The following is a 25,164-nucleotide window of genomic DNA, read 5'->3' as shown; positions in this document are numbered from 1 at the left end:
TGGGTAAGGCTTGTGAAATACCTACTTAGAACAGATATGAGCAAGCACTTGAAGAGGGGAAAAAAAGTTATTCACCTTTGTAACTGTTGTTGTTTGAGATGTGTTGCTCATATCCATACCCACACTCTTTCTTCACAGTCAGAGTAGCCAGCCTGAAGGAACTGACTTGTACGTTCAGGTCAGCAGAGACACATATAACGCGCCATGCTGGTGCCACTCCAGGGGACTTCCACAGCCAACCCGATAGGTAGCTGCTCAGGTAAAACTTTCTGGCCATCATACATGTGGTGCACGCAAATTTACTTAGAATAAATATGAGCAACACATTCCGAAGAACAGTTACAAAGGTGAGTAGCTGTTTTTTGTTGCCGTGGATATGATTGTGAGGTCACTAGTTCAGCATTACAATTTAATGTAGGATTCAGTATGTAGAGTCTACAAGCCAATTTATACTGAGTAGCATTTTTCATGTGAAAAGAGTTCAGATTACTTTCCAGAAAATCATATGCCATACATACAAATGTGAGCAGACTATGGGCCTAGTTCTCCTGTCACTGATATAAATCAGAACTCCATTTAAATCACTAACGTTATTGTACTCTGAAATATAACTTGTATCTAAAGATTATCAAAATAAGGTATTGATTTACAGGCATTTACTTTTACAAATCAAAACCTCATAATATGACAAATTTAGAAAATTAAGTAAATGTGATATGGTGACTTATAAGAAAATGTTTTGTAGTGGGGAAAACTTCTGAATAGGTCACAGTTAAACATAAAATCCATTTTTAACTTTCACATTTTTAAAAGTTACTGTATCAATATCAAATTTGAGAGTAACTTTTGAACAAGAGCACATCTTTCAGAGAAAAAATTGCTAGTGAGAATCCACCATGATCTTTGCTAAATTGTTCCAGTGGTAATTACCCTCGCTGTCAAAAATCTGCACTTCAACTCTAGACTGAATTTGTCTAGTTTAAATGTCCAGTCTTTGAATCTTTTATATTCTTGTCTGCAAGATTGAAAAGCACATTGCCGATTTTTTGTTCTTTACATAGGTTCTTATAAACTGTGACCAAGAAATCTGTTAACTTTCTCTTTAAGTTAAATTGAACTCCTTGGCTGTGTCTACACTGGCCACATAACCCGTAATAGCTATGGAAATAAGAGAAGTCAGAATAGGGAAATGCGCGGGGGATTTAAATATCCCCCGTGGGATTTAAATAAATATAGCCGCCGCTTTTTTCTGGCTTGGGGAAAAGCCGGAAAAGAGCGTCCAGACTGGCGCGATCCTTGCAAGTAGGAATAAGAGATCCTCAGGAATAGGGCTTTATTCCAGAGGATCGCGGCAGTCTGGACGCTCTTTTCCGGCTTTTCCCCAAGTCAGAAAAAAGCGGCGGCTATATTTATTTAAATCCCACGGGGGATATTTAAATCCCCCGCGCATTTCCCTATTCTGACTTCTCTCATTTCCATAGCTATTACGGGTTATGTGGCCAGTGTAGACACAGCCCTTGTGTTTATCACCGGTAAGACAACTTTCCCAATCCACTAATAATTTTGGTCACTATGTTGTTAACTCTCTCCAATTTATCATCAAGATCCTTCTTGAATTAAAGACATCAGAATTGAATACTGTATTCCAACAGTGGTTACACCAATACCAAATACTGAGCGAATATTCTTACTACTACTTAAGATTCTCTGGTTGTGCATCCAAGGCGTGTGCATGTAGAGCTGATTATCTGCCATGACCAAGACTATTTTTTCACTGCTTTCCAGTGCTTTCCAGGTCAGAGTTCCCCATTCTGTAAATATAGCCTGCATTCTATGTTTGTTTGTTTACACTTGAACATTTTGAAAAACATATGAATTGCAAAAGTGATCCAGTTCATTCTGCATCAGTGACCTTTCACTTTCATTATTTACCACTCCTCTGTTCTTATGTGTCATAAGTGAATATTAAATTTTCTTCTAGGCCACTGATAACATTTTTAAATACCTGTAGCGTAGAATGAAAAAACAATCTCTGTGAGACCCAGTAGAAACACATCTAGGCAATGATGATTTTGTGTTTACACTTATGTTTTCAGATCTCCTCATTAGCCAGTTTTTAAAACATTTAATAAGTGTAATAATTTTGTATTTCTAGTTTAATGAAAATGTTGTATGGTATCAAGTCAAATGCCTTACCGAAGTTTATGTAAATTACATCAATACTGTTACCTTTATCATCCAAACTCATAATCTCATCCAGAAAAAATATCAAGTTAGTTTGAGCTGATTTATTTTCCATAAACTAGTGCTGATTGGCATTAATTTTACTACCCTCCTTTAACAATGATGCTGTAGTCACTGGCAGATATTTTGGCATTTGATATATCTCAAGGTACATCAGAAACACTATCTCTTACATGGTGATATGCTAGAAGGACTAAATAGATAGGTGCAAACTGTTACAGAGTACAAGTCAGTAATGGGCAACCAACTCTATTGAGTGGGCCACGTGGATGGCCCTCCCTAGTCTCAGTGTTTTGCAAGACTAAAATTAGTCATGTGCAATAACCATGACCAAAAAAGATTGAGTACCTTAATACATGGCATGCTGAATATTTCAAAAGAAGTAGAAATCATTCATATAGTAATAAAACTATCAACTTCAAACAATAGTTTAAAATATTACACTTACTTTACAATATCAAATCACTGCCTCCTCTCCCTAGCACGTTCCCTGCTCCTTTCTCTCCCTCCCAGCACTTCTGGAGTACCATGAACTGGCTGATTTATACCTGTCTCAAATCCTCCCCCTACCTCCCAGAGCTTACATTTACGTAAACACCACAAGTCAGTTAAGTAACTTGCTCATTTCCACATACTGAGTTAGGGTTAAAACTCAAGTTCCTGGTTCCTAAAATTGCACTCTCACCAATATACCATGGCCCCACATATCCCCAATTACTGAATTAGGCAGCTTACTTTTAAAAACAAATTGTTTGTGTTCTTAATTATGCAATAATATAGCTACAGTCAACTGACAGTGATTTTGCTTCACTAAATTTTAATTGGTGCCAATTCATTTGAACTAGCTTGTCCAATTAATTGACAGTTTTGCACTCTCAATGCACATTTTCAATAAAAACCCATGTGGATTTTCACTTTCTATCATAGAATGGCAGGAAAGTGCTAGCTATTACTAACCTGCTTGTCTAGTTGGTCCACTGTCCATGCTGCCACCAAAACCTGGCTTGTCGCAATGGGGAGGGGCCCAGTCAGGTTCGCAGTGACAATTTTTTTTATTGTTACAGACCTTCAATATAAAATTATGACAAATGAAGTAAAATGAAGTTAATTCAGAGTTGAATCTTATCAGAGCACATAACAGGGACACTTCCAAATCAGCATACTGTAATTACCTCGATTCAATACAATTACTTAACACGTTTTTCAAAATGTTTATATCCTAATAGCAATGTGGAACCTAAATCACTATTCAAGTTGCGCGTGTAATAACTTAAACTGTAAGTGCCATTTTGTACCTCTGCTGAAACTATGAAACTCAGGGCATGAAAGAAGAGTGGTGTTCATCTTCAATCATCTGAACTAACATTCACTACACTCACTTGTCTTCAATGTTTCTCTTTCTCCTCTCCATCAGGAGCCTCACTCACAACTCCTATTACTTCTCCCTTGAAAAGAACGAGAGTCCTCTCACCTTCTTAAAGCCCCAGCAGTGCCTGAGCTGCTTACTTTCTGGTCTGAGTCCTAACTTCCCTATGTTGGACTGACTACTGATTCTGGCACTTCGCAGGCCTCAGCTGTAAGGGTGACCAACATTCCCAGCCAAAGGGAATTGGTCACACTGTGTGTACAATTTGGAGGAAGAAGGATATTGGCAAGGATGAGAGATAAGGTCAGCTCCCAGACTACTGCACTAGGCAATGCAGTATGGGAAGGAGGTGGGAAGCCCTCAGTGGAGAAAGAACAGGTTAAGAACTATTTAGAAAAGCTAGACATATACAAATTCATGGATCTGGATTTAAGGCAGCTGACGGTACTGAGGGAGTTGGCAAATGTCATTGCAGAGCCTTTGGCCATTATCTTTGAAAACTCATGGAGATTGGGAAAGGGCCCGGATGATTGGAAAAAGGCAAATGTAGTAACCATCTTTAAAAAGGGAAGAAGGACAATCTAGGGAACTACAGACCAGTCAGCCTTACCTCAGTCCCCGGAAAAATCAAGGAGGGGATCCTCAAGAAATCCATTTTGAAGCACTCGGAAGAGGGGAAAGTGATCAGGAATAGTCAACATGGATTCACCAAGGGCAAGCCTGACCAATCTGATTAGATTTTGTGATGAAGTAACTGGCTCTGTGGACATGGGGAAGTCATGGAAGTGATATGCCTTGACTTTAGCAAAGCTTTTGATAACGGTCTCCCACAATATTCTTGCCAGCAAGTTAAGGAAGTGTGGATTGGATAAATGGACTGTAAGGTGGATAGAAAGCTGGCTAGATTGTCGGGCCCAATGGGTAGCGATCAACGGCTCAATGTCTGGTTGGTAGTCAGTTTCAGGCAAGTGCCCCAAGGATCAGTTCTAGGGCTGGTTTTGTTCAACATCTTTATTAATGACCTGGATGAGGAGATGGATTGCACCATCAGCAAGTTTGCGGATAATACTAATCTAAGGGGAGAAATAGATACATTGGAGGGCAGGGACAGGGTCCAGAGTGACCTAGACAAATTGGAGGATTGGGCCAAAAGAAATCTGATGAGGTTCACAAAGGACAAGTGTAGAGTCCTGCACTTGGGACAGAAGACTCTCAAGCATTGTTACAGGCTAGGGACCGAATGGCTAAGTAGCCATCCTGGAGCTACCTCTGCTGTTGCTCTGCACAATGGTCCTTAGTCGATACAATTTGTATAGACTACATGATTAGTCAGATGACTGCAATTTAACATCTCTACTGTGAACTACTCTCTGGAAATAGTTTTCCCACCAGTTATGTATGCACTGACCTTATAGTAGCTCTACCTACCAGTTATTTCCAAAGTTTGTTTAAGAGAAGGTCATGTGAGACAGTACTTACTGAATTCAAGATATACCACATCTACTGCTTCTGCTCTATTCACAAGGCTTGTTACCCTGTCAAAAAAGCTATTAGGTTGGTTTGACACAATTTGTTCTTGATAAGCCTGTGCTGACTACCACTTATCTTGTTATCTTCTAGGTTGCTCACAAATTGATTTGTTTAATTATATGCTCTCGTATCTTTCCCAGTACTGAAGTTAAGATGCCTGGCCTGTAATTCATACACTGCAATCAGCATGGTTTTACTTTTTTATTTTAAACCTTTTGAAAGTGCTTTTTGAAAAACACGAATTCAGATGCAAACTCTTAACTCACATCTGTGACCACAGAGAAACTTATTTGAAATGTTAATAGCAAATTCTTTAAGAAGGAAGGGTAGGCTTAAAATCACTTTGAAGATGAAACAATTCCTTTTCATCTCAGAATGTTAAAAAAATAAATTACTATTTGATCACATTTTTCTTTGTTAAGTAAAATCATATTTAATTTCTCATGGTGCAGAAAGGGCACTGCAAATTGATATCTGTAGAGGGAAATGTTGAAGAGACTTTAACCGATATATTGCAAAGAATTGTAGATTCTAGAGTTGTTATCAGTGAATGATTTATTGCTCAACTGGGTATTGACTGACTACAAAAAAATTTCTGTAATACTTACTCCATGTCCATGGCATTTTGTTGCACATTCATGAACACCAAATATACTAGTATTTTGGCACTGGCGATTGAGACAGATCTGCAAAATTAGGAGAACAGATTTATATTCCCCCCCAAAAAACCATTACAACTTTACAACTATATTTATTCATCTTCCACCTTTCCAGTAACATTTGTGCTGATTTGCCTATCCAGTAACTGATTACACATCAGTAGAGTTAACCCTGATTTTCAGCAATGTAGAGAAGATCACAATCAGAAGCTATAGTCCAGATTTTTAAAGATACTTAGATGTTTGCTGCACTCAGTCTTTCAACATGTAACTGATTCAGGAGCTGAAGTTTCATTTTCAAAGGGGATTTATATACTGAGCATTGGCAATCAGGGGGATTTGTGCTTATATGCCCAACTCACTTTTGAAAACAATACCTAGGTTCCCAAGTCAGTTAGGCATTGCAACACTGAGCACAGCAATGCCTAAATACTTTTTAAAAGTACATTCTTTATATTATAACCATTTTGGATTCAAATCCACATTCAATCCTAGGCTGGGTAAAGGTCAATGTTACACTTGACTAGCTATGCAGAGTACTGCAAGATTGAATTTCAGGTATATGTGATATCAAAGACTATATACCGTGCTATTGTAAATCTGCCTAGCACCATTGACTTCAATGGAGCTACAGTAGTTTACATTAGATGAGGATCTGGCTTTTAGTTTCTGCAAACTAATAATTATTAAAACACTCTATTTACATAATTGGGTTCTTACTCTTTTAGAACAGTGAACATGTCAAAACCCTATTCTTTCATGTACTTGAACTGGCTGCATTAGAATTCTCACAAGCCACTTTCTGAATTAAAAGGTCAGATCCTCTGCTGGTATAAATGGACATAGTTCAATTTACACCAGGGCTGCACCTAGACAGGCAAGTTTTTCCGCAAAAGCAGATGCTTTTGTGGAAAAACTTGCCAACTATCTACACTGGCCACTTGAATTTGCGCAAGAACACTGATGATCTAATGTATGATCGTCAGTGTTCTTCCGCAAATACAATGACTCTCCCGTTCGGGAAAAAGCCCTCTTGTGCAAATACTTTTGCGCAAGAAGGCCAGTGTAGACAACTGAGAACCGTTTTGCGCAAAAAAGCCCCGATGGCAAAAATGGCGATCGGGGGTTTCTTGCGCAAAACCCCGTCTAGATTGGCACGGACGCTTTGCTGCAAAAAGTGCTTTGGATATCTGAAATTCTTGAATATTTTCGAAAGAACACTGATAAATGCTGATGTGGAACAAGGATGGAGGAAAAATGGCAAATTTCATCTGATTGGATAAATCTAAACCATTCTAACAGTGAAAGTTTTTTAAACTAAATTATTTTTAAATCAACCATAAATAGAGTTGCATATTAGGTAAAATAACCTAATTTCACAGGAAATTACAGATTAGCATTAGCATAGAGGAAGAGCTTTTACCCTTTTGTTAAGTGGAAATTAACAAATATAGAGTGTCATCCAATCATGTTCAAAGTTCTTTGTTTTATAATCATTACAGAGAGTTAACTTCACTCTTCCCGCACAGCTGAAGGTTGGGATAAAACAATCTAATAAAAGCACCAATACAAATGGAAATGACTGATGGAACTGATGGTAATAAGTTATCCAATTCTAACTGAAAAAACATTAAGATTGGAATGACTATTACTATACGAGCTCAGCAATAAAAAACCCAGTGTATAAATTATGCTCTCCTTTAAAACTCTAATTCAGTTTAGTAGGATTACAGGGCAGTCACAATAATTAGCAGCAGGCTGGGAAAAAGTGATGGCAGTAGACAAAAGGGATGTCTAATCAGGGCAGTTATCCCCTGGGGGGAAAAATTGGGAAGCAAATTAGAGTGAATAGGCATCAACCTGCATGCGTGTGGGGAATATGCTCTGATTACAGCAGTGTTCACAATTCAGATATTTAGAGTGTACTAGCACAGAGAATTCTGATCACATAAAAATGGCTGCATTTCAAACTTTAAATCTTCAGCATAAAAAATCAAGAATATTTAAATTCATATTCTGAATCCGTAATACAAATATGGTAATGCCTTGAAAATATAATTTCATGAGTATTAGGCAGTCTAGTCTATAGAGCATGTTTATGCGGAGTACAATTAGACAGATTAGAAAGATTAAATACTCACTACTGAACTGGAATGGGGGGGGGGGCTTCTATACCACTGGATTACTCACTAGTTTTCTCTACGAATAGCCATTTTATAGACCATTTTATCACAGAATTATTTTACATTTATGGAGGGTGGTGTGTTTTCTTATAGCTTTTGTAGTAATAAGACATTTTTAAAATCTGTTGCTAATATGTGTAACAAATGTGGTAATTCAGCAACATTCAAACATTTGGATACATGAATGGTTTTCTTGCAACTACCCTAAACTTTCCTAGACTCTTCCCCTTCTTCCTTTCTGTCCACAAACCTCTAATCACATGCCTGCCCTCTCCTCTCCTCCTCAGTAGTGCAAAGGCTCAACGTCCCTCAACTCCATAAATTTAAAGCCCTCCTGTGGCCAACGGCTCTTCTCTCTCCCACTGCCCTGTCTGCTTTTTTCCCCTCCAGTTAAAACTATGGATATGGTGCCAAGATGGAAACTGTACTACACATGTGGAAGACAAGTAGTAATTTTTGCAGTGTGTGTGTGTGTGTGTGTGTGTGTGTAAAATTTAGCTTCGGCGTCTACACAACCATTGGTTTGTTTTCCTTTAAAGTGAAAGATTGTTCATTTCAGATGCTTCAATTTCAATAAGCAGCTTTTTTGGAAGTGAAAAATGGAAATGCAAGTAGTGATTAGCAAAATCTTATGAACACATTAAGAAGCTCATGTAGAAATATCAGAAAACTCCATGGATACTCATCATTTTGGGTATTGGTATAAAAATTCATAGACCTTTATATTTTGAATCTTATATTTTATTAAACACAAAGGCTACGTCTACACTGCAAGGTTTTTGTGCAAAAATGGCCATTTTCTGAATGGATCCAAAGAATATTCAACAAATCCTGGGTAATCTGTTTATGTAAATCTGTTGACCTAATTAATTAATCCTGTACAATAGAATAAACAACAAATTCTGACTCAAGACAATACACAAACCTATTTAATTACAATCCTAATGCCCAGGTATAACACCAAACAATAAAAATACTTTGTCAGATTTTCAATAGCTGGTCTTTATTTTGGCTTTTGGAATTATTTTACAAGAGAAAAAAATGGATTTGTATAAAAAGTAGAAAAAGTACTAATGAAACATACATCTAAGCAATTTACATTATACCTACAAAAATGTGGGTTCAAAAACAGAAGCCAAGTGAAGAAGCAGGTAAAAACATGGCTCCCTATGAGGCTGTGGAAAACCATGCAAAATCACATACTTCTTTGTGAAAAAAGACACTTATTTTAGTACACAGAGATTTGAGACATAAGGATAATAAAGTTCCACTTTTATACATTGAGAATTGGCTGTTTGGAGATTATTTTTGAATCTTACTTTTCCATCTTCACATTTTGTGCCTGCCAAAACGAGACCGGGATCAGGCATATCATCACCCAAGTACACATGGGTACCACGACATAGAATCTTGCCTCCTTCCTGCAGCGGGATATTAGTTTCTATGGAAACAGCATTGGTACCAATTACAGGTCGATTTGCTCCCCCTTGACACTGAATTTTTCCACATTTAGCATCTCTGAAGGGAAAAATGATTTCAACAGTTTTAAAGATATCCAAAAACTGTGGCTTGTGTTGCAACATCAGTAGTTCTGGATGAAAAGAGAGAGACTACCTGGGTTCACATTTAGCAAAGGAACTTTTGGAGTCCTTGCCACAGTTGCCATAAGGATCACCTGCAGAATTGACTCTCTCAAAGCAGATCCCAGGAGCAGGTTTAGCACCTGAAATAAAAACAAATCAGGATTTTCATCTGACACAGTTTTTAATAAGTTTCTTTGAGCTCCACTTGTATTTTAGTGGAAGGTGAGATGTGGCCTGCATGCAGATCAAGCCCATCAAAACAGTTCTGCTTACTCAGCATGCTAACTGAGCAACCTGAATGTATGGATTGTCCACAGTTGGTGGTCTCTCTTGGCTAAGTGAATTGATAAACGAATTAGGCTTAATTCTCCACGATTTCTAGATGGTGTCCCTCATATATCCTCTTTAAACATAACTGTAACTAGTTTGGCCAAGAAAGATAATGAATAGTTTACCAGTTGTCTTCAGAGTAGGTAAGTTACCTCTAGAGTAGGTAAGTGAGAACCTAAGAGCTAAAGAATAGCCAAAGAGCAGTGCTAGGTCACTGAGGGTGTGTCTACATTGCACCATTATTTTGAGATAACTAGCGTTATTTCGAAATAACAATGTGAGTGTTTACACAGTAATTCTGTTATTTCGAAATAAATTTGAAGTAACAGCCGGCTTATTCTGACTTCTGTAAACCTCATTCCATGAGGAATAATGCCTATTCTGAAATAGCTATTTCGACGTAAGCTACACAATTGATGTAGCTAAAGTTGCGTAGCTTAATTTGACTTTAGCCCTGCTGTGTAGACTTACTCCTAGTGAGCATTATAATTTCCAAATATTTGAGCTGTTTCCAAGCATGTGTATATAGTAATAATTTTGTAGTGCTTGATAAAATTTCTAAAAAGAGAAAGGTGAAAAAAGGGCTTCATATTCCTGAAGAATAAAATTAAACATGGTAAAAGAGAGTTACGGTTAGTGTAAATCTTTTCATTAATAATGCAGAGATTAAAAACTCAATTTATTATATATATTTCACAGTCAGAAGCTTGACTAATAGAATGTTCTTAACTAAGCAGCAAGCTAATGCTACCATGGACAAAATGTTCAATCTTAGGGAAAGGTTTTAGATGGCTTCCTTAACTCTCCCTAACGTTTTACAGATTGACACTGGAAAACTCAGAAAATAAGGCTAAGAGGGAACAAAATATGAGCTGCTTCTCTCCTGGAGAGAAGGACAAGAGCCTGAAGTTCTTTGACTGATTACTATCAAGCTTGCTGAATTCAGGATACTTCTCAAATCTGAGACTATTAAACAGGAATCACACAAGATCGTTATACTTTTTTCAGGAAACCACAAGCAATAATTATAAATTAACGGAGGCATCTTAAAAAAAACCAAACTATCCAGATGAAAGCCAAAATTCAAACTTCACTTTCTATGAGGTTTCTGTCTTGACTTTCCAGTTCAGGGCCAAGATTCAGCATCAGATTTAAATTTTAAACATGCACAAGCTAGTACTATTTTTTTAAATTAAAGTGGTAGAAGGAATAAGTGGAAATAAGCTTGACGATCAAGTAAACCTAATTCCGTTCCTTCTTACATTTACAGAGACCTAATTATTTAGCCTCAACTTTCATAACTAGCCTAAGGAATGCAGCACTTGTGCACCTACTTGTGCACCTGCTTCTGGTGTCGTTTTCTCAACTGGGAAAACTCTTACCCAGTAGGTTATCTTATACAGTAATGAACACATCCTCTAAAAGAGTACCAAGAGAACGTGTCACTGTGACAGTCCAAATACAAATGTTTGCACAGAACGTTATGTGTGTCTATAACAGCAAACACATTGCTTGTGTGTGTGTGCCTACATTGCCTCAAGACCATCAATCAAGATTGATTAAGGACATGGCCATTACTTGGATAAGGAGCGATATGAAGGAGAGTAGACGGGTGGATTTTCATTTACTGAAGGAGCCTTTAGATACTCACCTATATTTTTGAATGTCGAAGCAGCCAGCATGTTAAAGATGACAAAGTAGGCTTTGTTGTCTAGGGAGCTCATCTATCTCTTTTAGCTCCACAGGCACATTCAACTCCAACTGATGTTACTTATTAAGAGACCAGACCTTTAAGTGGACAGACAGTCCATTCCTACCAGGCTCTGCGTACACTGCATGTAAAAGCACCTGACTCACATTGGTCAATTGTGGTCTGGAAACCAAAGCTTAGCTCTAAATTTCTGTTACCTAATTGAAAGCATAACATTCATTGGCTTGGGATTCAGATGATTGCAACCTCCATCAGATTGGCCATTTTTCCAACTTTGGATTTTATTTTAGCTACAAGCATGAAAATATATGAGGAAACTGAACAGATGGAGTTCCTAGGTTAAAAGACAGAGCTCTCAAAGGACTTACGTAAGAAATTCATAATGTTATGTTTCTTGAGGAAGCTCATTTATCACAATTTCAGCACACAAACTGAAGGAGAAAGTGCTTTCTCTATTTTGCTACTTCAAGAAGAAGAAACAAAATGATTTGCGAAAAGATTTCCAATGGATATTAAGTGCCTTGATATTGGATGAGCAAGAGTTTATTTAACTTAGCTATTGACAGTTACAACACTGCAACCCTATAATTAAGGTCCTATCAGTCTTTGCCTTCCAAATCTTATTTTTTACGCAATTAAATCATCTGAAATTCACATCACATTAAAACATGCCCCTTGTGCATTTCAAAGCAGAAGCGCTGACCCGGGCTCCATGTTGCGCTGCTGCTTTGAAATACCACGTGGAGCCCAGGGTCAGCTGGGAACTCCCCAGCTGATCCCGGGTTCCGTGGAAATGCTGTGCTGGAGCATTGGATCAGCTGGTGAGTCCTTAGCTGACCTCACGCTCCATGTGCGGCAGCACCGCACAGCTGTGCGGGGCTGCCCCTTTGACTGACTCAGCATTTGAAAGGGACAGCGCCACACAGCTGAGCCAGGCATCAGCTATGCAACTGCCCCTTTGAAATGCCGAGCGCTGATCACCTGGGGACTCTCCAGCTGATCTTGGGCTCCGTGGAAATGCCACACTGGAGCAGGAGATCAGCTGGGGAGTCCCCAGCTGACCCCAGGATCCACGTGCGCAGCACCACACAACTAATTCCCAGCTCAGCTGTGCGGCACTGCCGCATTCAAGTACCCCCCTCTTCTTCTCCCTTTGCTGCCTCTACCTGATAGAGGCAGCAAGGGGCGGGGGGGGGGGGGGAGTGAGGGGAAATCAACTAATCGACTGACTATCCAATAAGCATATTCGACTAGTCCTTAAAATCCGTACTAGGGAGGTTGTGGAATCTCCATCACTGGATATATTTAACAGCAGGTTAGACAGACATCTATCAGGGATGATATAAACTGTGCTTGGTCCTTCTGTGAGAGCAGGGGACTGGACTTGATGATCTCTTGAGGTCCCTTCCAGTTCTAGTGTTCTATGATTCTATTCTGTGATAGAACCAACAGACAGACTCCACCCAACAAGAAGGCCATCTGACATTTGGCTGCATGAGCTGTCCCACGTTATTCACACAGGAACAAATGAATGTAGATGCACACCCTCTGCTCCTCTTCTGAAAGATTTATTTGCCTGTCAGTGTGGAAAATGCCAGCAGTCTAAAGGTTAACATTCTCCACACTCCCAGGAAATCAATAATTTGTCTGTTTCTCATAGTTTTCTGCATATGTAGTTTATCCTGAAAATGCCAATGGAGCTGCAGACATTATACAAATGCATTTACGATTGATGTATCCTTCAGTCATATTACTGTTGGTAGGTCAAACAAATGGCAATATAACTTTTTAGAAATGGAAATATAAAAAAAATGTTTCAAGTGGAAGCATTTTACTCTTTTAGTATAAACATGATACACATGCAAGAGTATGCAGTATTGCTGTAGCCATGTGGGTCTCAAGATATTAGAGACAAAACAGGTGAGGTAATATTTTTTATTGGCCTGAGAGACAAGCTTTTGTGTTACACAGAGCTCTGCAGAAGAATACTACCTGACCTAACTTATCTTCTGCACATGCAAGCATAAAACAGAAGAAAAATCTGCACTGGGAGCAGAGCACAGTAATGATGCTCTTTAGAGACTGTCCCCGGAGCTTTCTAGCTAGCCAAATGCTTGGTGAAACACACCATATGTTTTTAAGTGGCTTCAATCCAGGATCAAACTCTAGCTGTGGAGGCCTTCAAAGCATCAAATATGTTATGCACTTTCCCCATGTGTGTATAGGTGCAAGGGAGAAGGCTGCTTGGCCTTTTCTTTCAGACACTCTTATAATTATTATTATATTATTTCTTTCAGACACTCTTATTATAATAATAATAATAATTATTATTATTTGGCTTTTGCTGCAAGTGACTGAATGCAGAAAGGCAAGAGTTCCATGTCATTCTCTGATCTGAGGTCCTGTGCACAAAAGATTGAATTAAATGGTTCTGAAGCTCAATTAGTGTTGCAAGACTCCTTCCATCCTGATTGCCAGTAGGTATTGTATCTTCTCCTAAATATGCCCTTACTTTGTCTGATAGCTCTAATGCTAAATTGTCATTCAGGTCCTGTCTTAGATGTGCCACTGAGTTTCCCTGGCTGCCACTCAGGGATTGTCCCCTGAGATTATACCCTACTACTCAACTACCATGTATGGTGGAGGACCACAGGTTGAAGAGAGACCTAGGCTACATCTAAACTACGAGCTTCTTCTGCAAGAGGAAATTCAAATGGAGCACTCTTTTGCATACATCACTCTCATTTGCATTTCCTCTTCCTTTCCCTGTTGCGCAAGAGGTTTTTGCACAAAAAAGCGCTGTGAAGACAGTGCCTTTTTGCACAAACCCCCCCTTTTGTGCAAGAGCCGTTCTTCCTCATTTTTTGTACAAAGGTTTTTTTGCGCAAAAAGGCGCCATCTACACAGCACTTTCTTGTGCAAAAACCTCTTGTGCAAAAGGGAAAGGAAGAGGAAATGCAAATGAGAGCGTGACATATGCAAATGAGCGCTCCATTTGAATGTCCTCTTGTGGAAGAGTCTTGTAGTTTAGACATAATCATATTCTGTCCTTGGGGAATGCATATGGGGATGGTTAGCCATGCAAGCACTAAATAATGTCCTAAAGATGGGTGCAAGTTTCCGTGGCACCTAGGCAGCTCTTTAGGGCTCTACTCTGTGGATACACAGTGAATCAGGATTTGGTCTTGTGTTATTTAATTTACAAAGATGAAATTGACTCTGGGAAAACATAATGATTTTTAAGAAAGACAATATCCTGGTATCACCTAAAATACTACTGGTTTTATTGGGTGAGAGAGCCATGAAAAGTATTTCTATGTGTGAACTAGACTTATCTGCTTGGAGCAATGAAGAAACATTAAATGTAGTTCTCGTTTCCCTGAAACAGATTCTCATTGGTCTCCATAATTTACACAAATTCAAATATCTCATTGCTTTTCTTTAACTAGAGCTACAAAGGTAGGGTTGACGTTTATTACAGGGGATACTTGGCCTTTGTCAGGAGACAGGAGTCAGGAGTGTACAAAGGACACTCACATAAGGACTTCTTTTGTACAGGAAACTTTACTATGTTTTATCCCACATGACTTCCTGCTACTTATAACACCAGAGCACAAGCCCTGTAAGTGTGAGTCTCTAAACCCAGGCGCTGAGACTCACTGCCACTTTCATTTGTTTATTTTTTGCCATGTAGACATCTTCTTAGGAGACTAATGTCACTGAAAGTCAAAGGGACTTATGCTGCCAAGAGCTGAAATTCCTTTTAAAATTGGGACGAAGGCTCCTAAATCATTTAAATGCTTTTCAAAAGCTTGGTTCATGCTAATTATTTTACCAATTGTTTCTCTATATTTCAGTATCCCCACTTGAACAATGGGGCTAAAATGCACTTTCATACCTCAGCTGTGTATATAAATACATGCAAAAAGATTATGAGGCACTCACTACTACAGTAACCGGGGACACCAAAATACCTAGAATATACAATGTTCTCATTACCAAATGCTCCACTTTTCACTGATGGTTATTATGAAATCACCACTCTCTGCCCAAAATGTGACTCTCCTGTGTAGTAAGAGGGGTCTAGTTGAAGACTGGTCTCTTAAACTCACTATAATGGTTTTGCATATTGTTTTACTTCCAATTGCTGTACTGATATATGCTGGGCTTTTTTTTGTCTCTTTCAGTGTTGGATTTTTGATTGAACAATTATTTAAATGCTGTGGGCCAGCTGGTATAAATTGGGGGTAAGTCTGGTGAAATCAACAAAGCTTTGTCATTTTTTACCAACTGAGGATCTGGCCTTGATTCTCACAAACACAACTGTATTCAGGAGTAGGTACGGGCCTTATGCCTTAAAAACAACAGAGCCATTGCAGCTACTGATATTAGTAATTTCATTTAAGATTCAGGCTTCTTTGCTTTATTATTAAGATAAAAAGGAGGCAGATTCTGATCTTACATGGAGAGAATTTACACCAGTATAGCTCTGTGACTTCAATGCGGTTATATCTGATTTACAAAGATGTTAGTGGTAGAAGACTCAAACCCCTCGATTTTGGTTTGGTAATCTCCTCTCCCTCAGAAATGTAGTCTCAGAAGCTACCACAGATGAGAAGTGACTGTTCATATTGTAGGGGCAACAACAGTAGGAAAATTAGCACCTTTAATACAGCAGGAGCTAGAAACAGTTCAACTTTGCAAATGCTAAGACTCTCTAGAGATTCTGTCACCATACTATAAAAACTGTATGCTGTCACACCCTTCTGTTTAGCTGCACCATTTCTGGCTGCTACTGCAACTCAGAGAGCCATTGTTTTAGTGTGGACTAGGGATGTAAGGGTATATCTATACAACAGAGCTTAACTTAAATAAGCTATACAAATTGAGCTACGTCAATTGCACAGCTTATTTTGCAATAGGGAGCATTTACACAGCACTTATTTTGAAATAGTGCACTCTTCCTCTGGCTTCCCTTATTCCGTGTACAATGAGGGTCACAGGAGTCAGAGTAAGAAGTCCTCCAGCTTGACAGTGTTTTGACACTATTTTGGAATAACTGCCTACTGTGTAGACACAGACTAAGTTATTTCAGAATAGCACTAGTTATTTTGAAATAATGTTTCTGTGCAGATGTACCCTAAAAGATTAACTGGTAAACCGCACCGTTAATAGGCGAGGCTTACCAGTTCCTGTTAACCAGCGGGGGCTGGACCAGCTCCCTGTCCACCCTTGGCCAGCTAGCAAGAGCAGCCTCTGTCTGTAGTGTGCCTGGTCTGGCCCTCCCACCGCAGGTTACACACCCTGACTCCCCGGGAGCAGGGCCAGCAATCTGCTCCCAGGATCTGGCTGCAGAGTTGCAGCGAAGCCTCCCGGGGAATCCCTCCAGCCCCACTTCCAGGAGGGCTCTGCAGTATAAAGCTTATAAAGCCTTATACTACAGAGCCCACAGCACGTGTAATCATGTAACTGCTAGGATTTTTAGTGGTTACACAGTTACATTTTTAAATGACTTTTTACATTCCTAGTATGGGCCTGGAACGGGGTGGATGTGGATGTGCATGTGCCTGCACATGGTATTGAAACTAAGCATGAGACAAATGAAGTAATTACAGTTTCCTGAACTCAACAAGACCTCTGACCATTTTTAACAATAAATGTGCCCTGGTATCTACTACAGTCTTGCCACACAGTACAGCCCATGTTGAACAGAAGTTTAAAGATGGGTGTGAGGAAACTGGCAGTGAGCTCTGGATCTTCCAGAGGAACCTCTTCCTCAGGAAATGAAGATAACTATGGAGCCGTGGGAATTCAGCTTCCTGACCTTTATCTGAATGTATCTCACTAACAGGAATTACTAACAATCCAACTGAATAATGTACCATTGTATGGAAAACTGTTTTGAAAAGTGTTTTTGTTTTGTACAAAACTTCCCGTACCCATGCATTTAAGAGTGGGTTTTATCCCTGACTATGTCTATGGTTTGTAAGTAAGGCTGCTAGTGTACTGGTGGAGTAGTTCAGATGCAATTTTGCATGGGATTGTGTACACACAGCACACACACACAAATCAGGCAATTAACTCCTGAGACCTTAATATCTTATTTCATTTTGCATTAATGACTTCAAGTAGAGTTGAGAGTTCTCAGCACCTTGCAGAATGGCTCCAGGCACCAGTTCAGCAAAGTATTTAAGCACATGTTTAACTTTAAACATGTTTTTATGTCCCAGTGAAGTCATGACAGAATCAGGGCTTAAATACAGTAATTTGCCTCAAGCCACATAGCCAGTAAGTAGCAGCCAGGAACACTGTCTTTCAATCTTCTGCTATAACCACTAGACATTATTTAAGAGGAATCCTAAAATAAAATCCATCATATAAATATCCTAAAATTGTTCCGTCAGAATAAGAATATTATTTGCCAGATCCTCAGAGAGTGTATACTGGAGTAACTCCATTGACTTCAATGAAGCTATGTTGATTTACACCAGCTGAGGATCTGACCCCAAATGCCTAACATCAAAGGCACTGATTGCATGGTTGCTTCTGGGCTGCAGTACATACAGGGGAAAATTAGTGGGTGCAGAGCTCCCACTGGTGCCAAGCTCTGCCCCCTCTCCCCACACCTCTCACACACTGATGGCCCCGGGCTTACCAACTCCATCCTGTCCTTCCCAGTGCTTCCAGAGTGCCTTGAACAGCTGATTTGCAGCATTCAAGCTCTGGGAGGGAAGAGGAGGTGTGGGGATGGGGCATGCTTGGGGGAGGAGGCAGGGCCAGGGCTTAGGAGAAAGGGTGGCATGGGGAAGGGCCTGGGGCAAAGGGGGTCAAGTATCCCCAGCAAAATGAGAACTCAGAGCCTACCTAAAAGACAACTTTTTTAAAACTAATCTGAACTTTTTATTAATAAGGAGGCCTTAAGATCTATGAATGTGAGCATGAACAAAAAACTGGCACAACTTCTTTAGGTGTATTTCTGATTAAAATGGATACATATTGCGTTATACATTCTCTTGCTCATTCTTTCAAAGTCACATGAGATTTGATATTTTATTAAAAAATGCTGTAATACTAGCTCCTTGTATCCAGAACTTACCTTTTCCCCAGAGTGTGACACATTGTTGTTCATGGGTCTGACATATGCCATTATAACAATACCCATCTACTCTGTAGCATGGATGTCCATCATGTAAATATACATTAGCTGGGCAGTGAGGACTGGCTCCAGTGCAGAACTCTGGCAGATCACAGGAGTTACTTGAGTCTCTGCAAGAAATCCCTGCTGGCTTCAACTGAAGGAAGAAAAAAGCTGTTGTAATTCCAATCAATAAAAGATACAAAGCAGGATAATTTATGCTACATAGTAATGTTTGGGTAGCTCTGCATCAATTGACCATTAAGCACAATATAAAAACAATAGAGTACGTAATATATATTTACCTGCTATATTGTGTAAAGGTTGTTGACAGAAAGCTAGAGTACGACTTTGCTCCTGGATGAAAATGTATGGATCAGGTGGTACACCTCAGAATAAAACCTGACCTTTAATTAACACTGGTTTGGTTTTTAAATGGACAGAAGAGGAAATGCAAATGAGAGCATGACATATGCAAATGAGCGCTCCATTTGAATGTCCTCTTGTGGAAGAGTCTTGTAGTTTAGACATAATCATATTCTGTCTTTGGGGAATGCATATGGGGATGGTTAGCCATGCAAGCACTAAATAATGTCCTAAAGATGGGTGCAAGTTTCCGTGGCACCTAGGCAGCTCTTTAGGGCTCTACTCTGTGGATACACAGTGAATCAGGATTTGGTCTTGTGTTATTTAATTTACAAAGATGAAATTGACTCTGGGAAAACATAATGAATTTTAAGAAAGACAATATCCTGGTATCACCTAAAATAGTACTGGTTTTATTGGGTGGGAGAGCCATGAAAAGATAAAGAGCTAGCATCACTTTTCAAGGAGTTTTTAAAAATTGCTTCCATAGACATAAAAGTATGTCATGTTTAATGGAAAAGGGCAACTGTATATGTGGATCAAATGTGAGGCTGAAAATATTTTCAGTGGTTCACTATTGATATTGGGTCTACATTACATGCTCAAGATGACTGTAATGACATAACTATCAACAGAGGCCTGCAAATCCACGAATATCCACTTTACATCCATGGGTAATTACATCCATGGATGTGGACGTGCATAGCCATAGCTCATTTTTGCAGATATGGATGTGGATGCAGATACAAATTTTGTATTTAGAACGCTGAATATTTGCAAATATCCACTTTATACCTGCAGGTATCCACATGCATGGATGTCAATGCGGATCTCTACGGTTCATTTTTGTGTATACAGATGTGGATGAAGATACAAATTTTATATCTGTGCAGGGCTCTAACTACCGAGTCAGCAAATTAACCACATATGATTACATGAACTGGCCTTAATTAACAGAATTAACTCAGGAGCAGATTATCCCTATTTGGATGTGGATTCTTCCCCTTTCCTGCATACTGAACTGGGTGGCCTTTGTATCATAACAGATGTTTCACGACCTTCCCCCCATTCTCTTCAGAGTTGAAAGCAGTCAGCAACTGCATAGCTAGCCATTCTGAGTACTTACTTATCAACAGCTTGACAATGGTTATGCACTGGAGCACTAAATTTTTAACTGCATCCAGAAGGTATTCTAGGCAACAAACATACTGACTCTGATAAACTGTACGTGTTAGAAAAGCATCTAAACAGGCTTAAAACAGTGCCTGCTAGCTTCCGTGAAACCCTGCCTAGATACTTTACTAGCTCTTATCCAAAAGCTGTTTTGAGGCCTTAGGAATGTTACTGTCTGTGGCAGCCCTGTCTGGCTGTTCATAAACGTAGCCACAAGCCTGAAGATCTACTGTCACTTGGGACTTGTCAACAAAAAAGTTTGTTTTAAAGAATTAACATTCATCTTCTTTAAGAACCCCTCCAGACAGGGCATATGAAGCATGTCTAGTGTATCTTGACTGCTTGCCATGGCATAGCACCCAGAAATGTCTGCAGAAATTTGCATGTAGAAGTTCATATACATTCAGGGTGTATGAGTGAGTGGAAACAGCCACCAATACTGCAGGCACAAATTAATATTGTCCCTATTGATTTGGCCTAGTACCTTCAACTGCTGTTTCTGGTAGATAGTTTTTTAACTACTTACATGAAACACCACAAGTGTCTTAATGCTTAATTATACTAATTTGTTTGTTCTGCCTCCTTGTTCACTAATCTGCAGTTAAGATGATTATGGAATTCTGCCATCTCACAGAAATAAGAAACCTTTCTATAAATTTACCTTACAGTCTTCACAGCAAAGTCCATGTGCACACACTGCTTCTGATTTCAAAGTGCAGGTAGTAGCGTTACAGCAACGATTTGTACATTCCTTGAAAGGGAGTGAATTAACATTGAACAACTTTAAATCAAAAGTCTTTCTAAGAGGCATGCTCTAGAGCTCAAACAAGTTATGGGTTTGTACAGGAAATACTATGAAATTACATGTAAAAGGTCAAAGAAGGTGACCTTTTGGCCTTTACATTTGTGACCCTATAAGTAACTGTAGTAAACTTCCAAGGGCCATGCCTAAATATTAATATGTACAGTATAAGCATGTAAGATTCACCCAAGGTTTTAGTTCCACTGAAATAAATGGAGTTACACTACAGGCAGTCCCCGAGTTACGTGGATCCGACTTACGTCGGATCCCTACATACGAACGGAGCTTTTCTCGCCCCGGAGGACGAGGGCGGCAGGACCGCCCAGATGCGCCATGGTCCCGCCGCCCGTGTCCTCCGCGGCGAGAAAAGCTGCTCCGCGTCTCCCTGGTCTGCTGGGGTGAGGGGGGCCCTACTAGTGCGTCCCCCCCCCCCAGCAGACCAGGCTTTTCTCGCCACGGAGGACGCGGGCGGCAGGACTGCGGTGCATCTGGGAGGTCCCGCCGCCCGCGTCCTCCGCGGCGAGAAAAGTTGCTCCGTGTCTCCCTGGTCTGCTGGGGGGGGGGGGGGGTGCAGCTAGTGCATTCCCCGCCCCCCCAGCAGTCCAGACTTTTTTCGCCGTCGCCTGGGGTAGAGCAGCTGGGGTGCTGCCGGGTTGGTCCCGCAGCGCCGCTCCTCGGCGCTGCGGGGACCAACCCGGCAGCACCCCAGCTGCTGTGTCCCAGGCGTCCAGATTCAGCCGCTGTTGAAACTGATCAGCGGCTGATTCCAGGAAGCCCGGGGCAGAGCAGCTCTGCCTCGGGCTTCCTGTAGTCAGCCACTGGTCAGTTTCAACAGCAGCTGAATCTGGACGCCAGTTCCGACTTACATACAAATTCAACTTAAGAATAAACCTACAGTCCCTATCTTGTACGTAACCCGGGGACTGCCTGTAGTATGAAGCTCAAGGAATGTAATAGTGAATCAGGCTCCAGGAATGTAATAGTGAATCAAATCCTTAGTGTCAAATTCTGTCCACAGCTATGTGTGGTCAGTGACACTGTTATCAATGAGGCTGCACTGGATCACTGATAACAGAATCAGACCCTAAAGATATCTGACTTATCAAAAACATTATATGAAAAAATGAATTTAGCGAATCCTAGAAAAAAAAAGAATTTATCCCACCCTCATTGTTAGTTACTTATAGGTAGAATACAGAATAGATTAGAGGCCATATTCTCAGTGGTGTAAATCAACACAGTTTCACTGAGTTTACTGATTTACTCCAACTGAGAATCATAGAAGACTAGGGTTGGAAGAGACTTCAGGAGGTCATCTAGTTCAACTCCAAATAATTCCAGCCAGGGCGATGTCAAGCCTGGCCTTAAAAAACACCCCTAAGGATGGAGATTCCATCAAGCAACTCATTCCAGTGCTTCATCATTCTCTTTGTGCAACTTGAGACCACTGGTTCTTGTTCTGTCATCTGCCACCACAGAAAATAGTCTACTTCCAGTCTCTTTGGAACTCCTCTTCAGGTAATTGGAGGCTGCTATCACATCCTCCTCCTCTTTACTTCAACTAAATAAACCCAATTCCATCAGCCTCACCTCATAAGTCATGTGCTTCAGCCCCCTAATTATTTTTCTTGCCCTCCACTGGACTCTTTCCAGTTTTTCTGCATTTTTCTGTAGTGGGGGCCCGCTCAAAATTGGATGCAATGCTGCAGATGTAGCCTTATCAGTGTCAAATAGAAAGGAATAATCACTTCTCTCCATCTGCTGGCAATTCTCCTAATAATGCAGCCCAATATGCCGTTAGACTGCTTGGCAACAAGGACACACTGTTGACTTATATCCAGCTTCTTGTCATCTGTAATTCCTGGGTCCTTTTCTGCAGAACTGCCACTTAGCAAGTTGGTCCCCAGCCTGTAGCAGTATCTGGGTATGTCTACACTACCCCCCTAGTTCGAACTGGGGGGGGAAATGTAGTCATACGGAGTTGCAAATGAAGCCCGGGATTTGAATTTCCCGGGCTTCATTTGCATAAAGCCAGCCGGCGCCATTTTTAAATGCCGGCTAGTTCGAATCCCGTGCCACATGTAGCCATGCGGCACGGACTAGCTAGTTCGGATTAGGCTTCCTAATCCGAACTAGCTATACACCTCGTTCCACAAGGTGTGGCCCATGAGATGTGGCCAGTATATTTTAAGGGTAACCCTACTGATCGGTGCCAGACCCCTGGAGCACGGCCTCCTCTTCCGGCGCGTCTGCCCTCCCCAGGTGTTCTGGCAGCCTTCTGGGGTAAGAAGGGGGCTCCTGCGGGTGAGCTGGCTGCTCACTCTCTGCCTTCCCCCTTTTGTCTGACTCCGCTGTTTTTAAATACTGGCGCCTTCTTCCAGCACCGGCATGCCCTCGGCTGGCCAGGTCTCCCCTGGGTCCGTCAGCCTGCCAGTTTCTGGCCCAGCTGGCTTGCGCATGCACCAGACCGGGGGTGGTCTCCGCTGGCCACCCCTGCGCATGAGCCGCAAGCCCAAAATGGCGTCAGCCTGCCAGCCGCGAGCACAACACCGCCAGCAGGGCTAGTGTGTGTGGCGGGGTGAGGACCCCATCACAGAGATGCTCTGGGGACGGACGCATGGGGGGGGGAGGCTTACAGGGGGAGCCGGGGCCCGCTCCAGGCAGGGCCAGCGGATAGACCCAGCTCCAAATATTGGTGAAGCAGGGCCCCCGACTCTGGATATTGCTGGAGCCAGGGCACTACAAGACCACATAACTCACCGCTCATGCCTGTGGGTACATTCATTCAAGCCATACTTCCTTAACTTGCTGGGAAGAATACAGTGAGAGACCATATCAAAACCTTTGCTGAAGTCAAGGTGTATCACATTCACTACTTTCCTCATATCTCAGGAGACAGTTATCTCATCATAAAAAGCAAATAAGTTAGTTAGACATGACTTGCCCTTGGTGAATCCATGTTTACTGTCCCTGACCATCTTCCTTTCCTCTAAGTTTTTCAAAATGGATTTCTTGAGGAGGCTGACTGGTCTGTAGTTCCTCAGTCTCTCCTTCTTCCCCTTTTTAAAGATGGGCACTACATTTGCCTTTTTCTGTTCATCTGAGATCTCCCCTAATTGCCACAAATATTCAAACAGAATGTCTATTGAACTGCAATTACCTCAGCTAACTCAGCACCCCTAAATGCATCACATCCAGCCCCACGGATATGTGCATGGATCAGCTCTTTGGAATAGTCCTTTACCTCTTCTTGCACTACTGATGGATTCTCACCTCCTCCCTATACTGTGCTGTCCACTGCAGCATTATGGGAACTGACCTTGTCTGAAGACTGAGGCCAAACAAACAAACAAACAAACAAACAAACACAACAACAAAACCTTGACTACTTCAACTTTCTCCACATCTGTTACTAGGTTACCTTCCCCACTGAGTGAGGGTACATCTAGACTACAGGCTTCTTTTGGAAGAAGCTTTTTTCGGAAGAGATCCTCTGAAAAATCTTCTTTCGAAAGAGAGTGTCCACTCTGCAAAAGTGCATCAAAAAAGCGATCTGCTTTTTTCAAAAGAGACCGTCCAGACTGAATGGATGCTCTCTCGCATGTAAGCTGTGATTGCTATGGATGAAATGGCCACCAGGGCTCTGGTGCTTTTTCCTCTTCTTCTGAAAGGACTTTCTTTTCCCCATCCACACATGCCTTTTTGAGAAAGAGCTCTTTTGCAAAAAGGCTTCTTCCTCATAAAATGAATATTACCAATGTCAGAAAAACTCCTCTGTTCTTTCGCTTTTCTTGCAGAAGAACACAATTGCACTGTGGACGTTCCTCGAGCTTTGTCAGAAAAACGGTAGTTTTTCTGACAGAACTCTGTAGTATAGACAGACACTTCCCTGACCACCTTTTTGTTGCTAACATACCTGTACAAAACGTTTTTGTAACCTTAACATCCCTTGCTAGCTGCAACTCCCATCGTGCTTTGGCCTTCTTGATTACACCGCTGCATGCTCAAGCAATATTTTTATATTCCTCATCTGTCCAAGTTTCCACTTCTTGTAGGCTTCCTTTTTGTGTTTAAGCTCACTG

The 25,164-nt window shown here is 40.8% G+C and overlaps 1 protein-coding gene across 3 annotated transcripts in view; it reads right to left on the bottom strand.

Moving 5' to 3' along the window:
* ADAM12 (ADAM metallopeptidase domain 12) overlaps positions 1-25,164 on the bottom strand; it is a 303,749-nt gene that overhangs the window by 27,699 nt on the left and 250,886 nt on the right. For all 3 annotated transcript variants that reach the window (XR_012905666.1, XM_025188248.2, XM_075935285.1), the window contains exons 13-18: positions 20,942-21,031; positions 18,703-18,898; positions 9,597-9,705; positions 9,302-9,500; positions 5,749-5,826; positions 3,202-3,310 (exon numbers count right to left, since the gene is read on the bottom strand). Coding sequence is in view for 2 of the 3 variants with exons in the window: in XM_025188248.2 (XP_025044033.1) it covers positions 3,202-3,310; positions 5,749-5,826; positions 9,302-9,500; positions 9,597-9,705; positions 18,703-18,898; positions 20,942-21,031 (781 nt within the window). In the remaining variant the exon portion in view is untranslated. The remainder of the gene's footprint in view (positions 1-3,201; positions 3,311-5,748; positions 5,827-9,301; positions 9,501-9,596; positions 9,706-18,702; positions 18,899-20,941; positions 21,032-25,164) is intronic.

The sequence above is a fragment of the Pelodiscus sinensis genome, chromosome 8 (genome assembly GCF_049634645.1).
Source record: "Pelodiscus sinensis isolate JC-2024 chromosome 8, ASM4963464v1, whole genome shotgun sequence".
Lineage (NCBI taxonomy): Eukaryota > Metazoa > Chordata > Testudines > Trionychidae > Pelodiscus > Pelodiscus sinensis.
The sequence above is the reverse complement of the archived record's forward strand: the minus strand, read 5'-3'. Positions and strand labels throughout refer to the sequence as shown.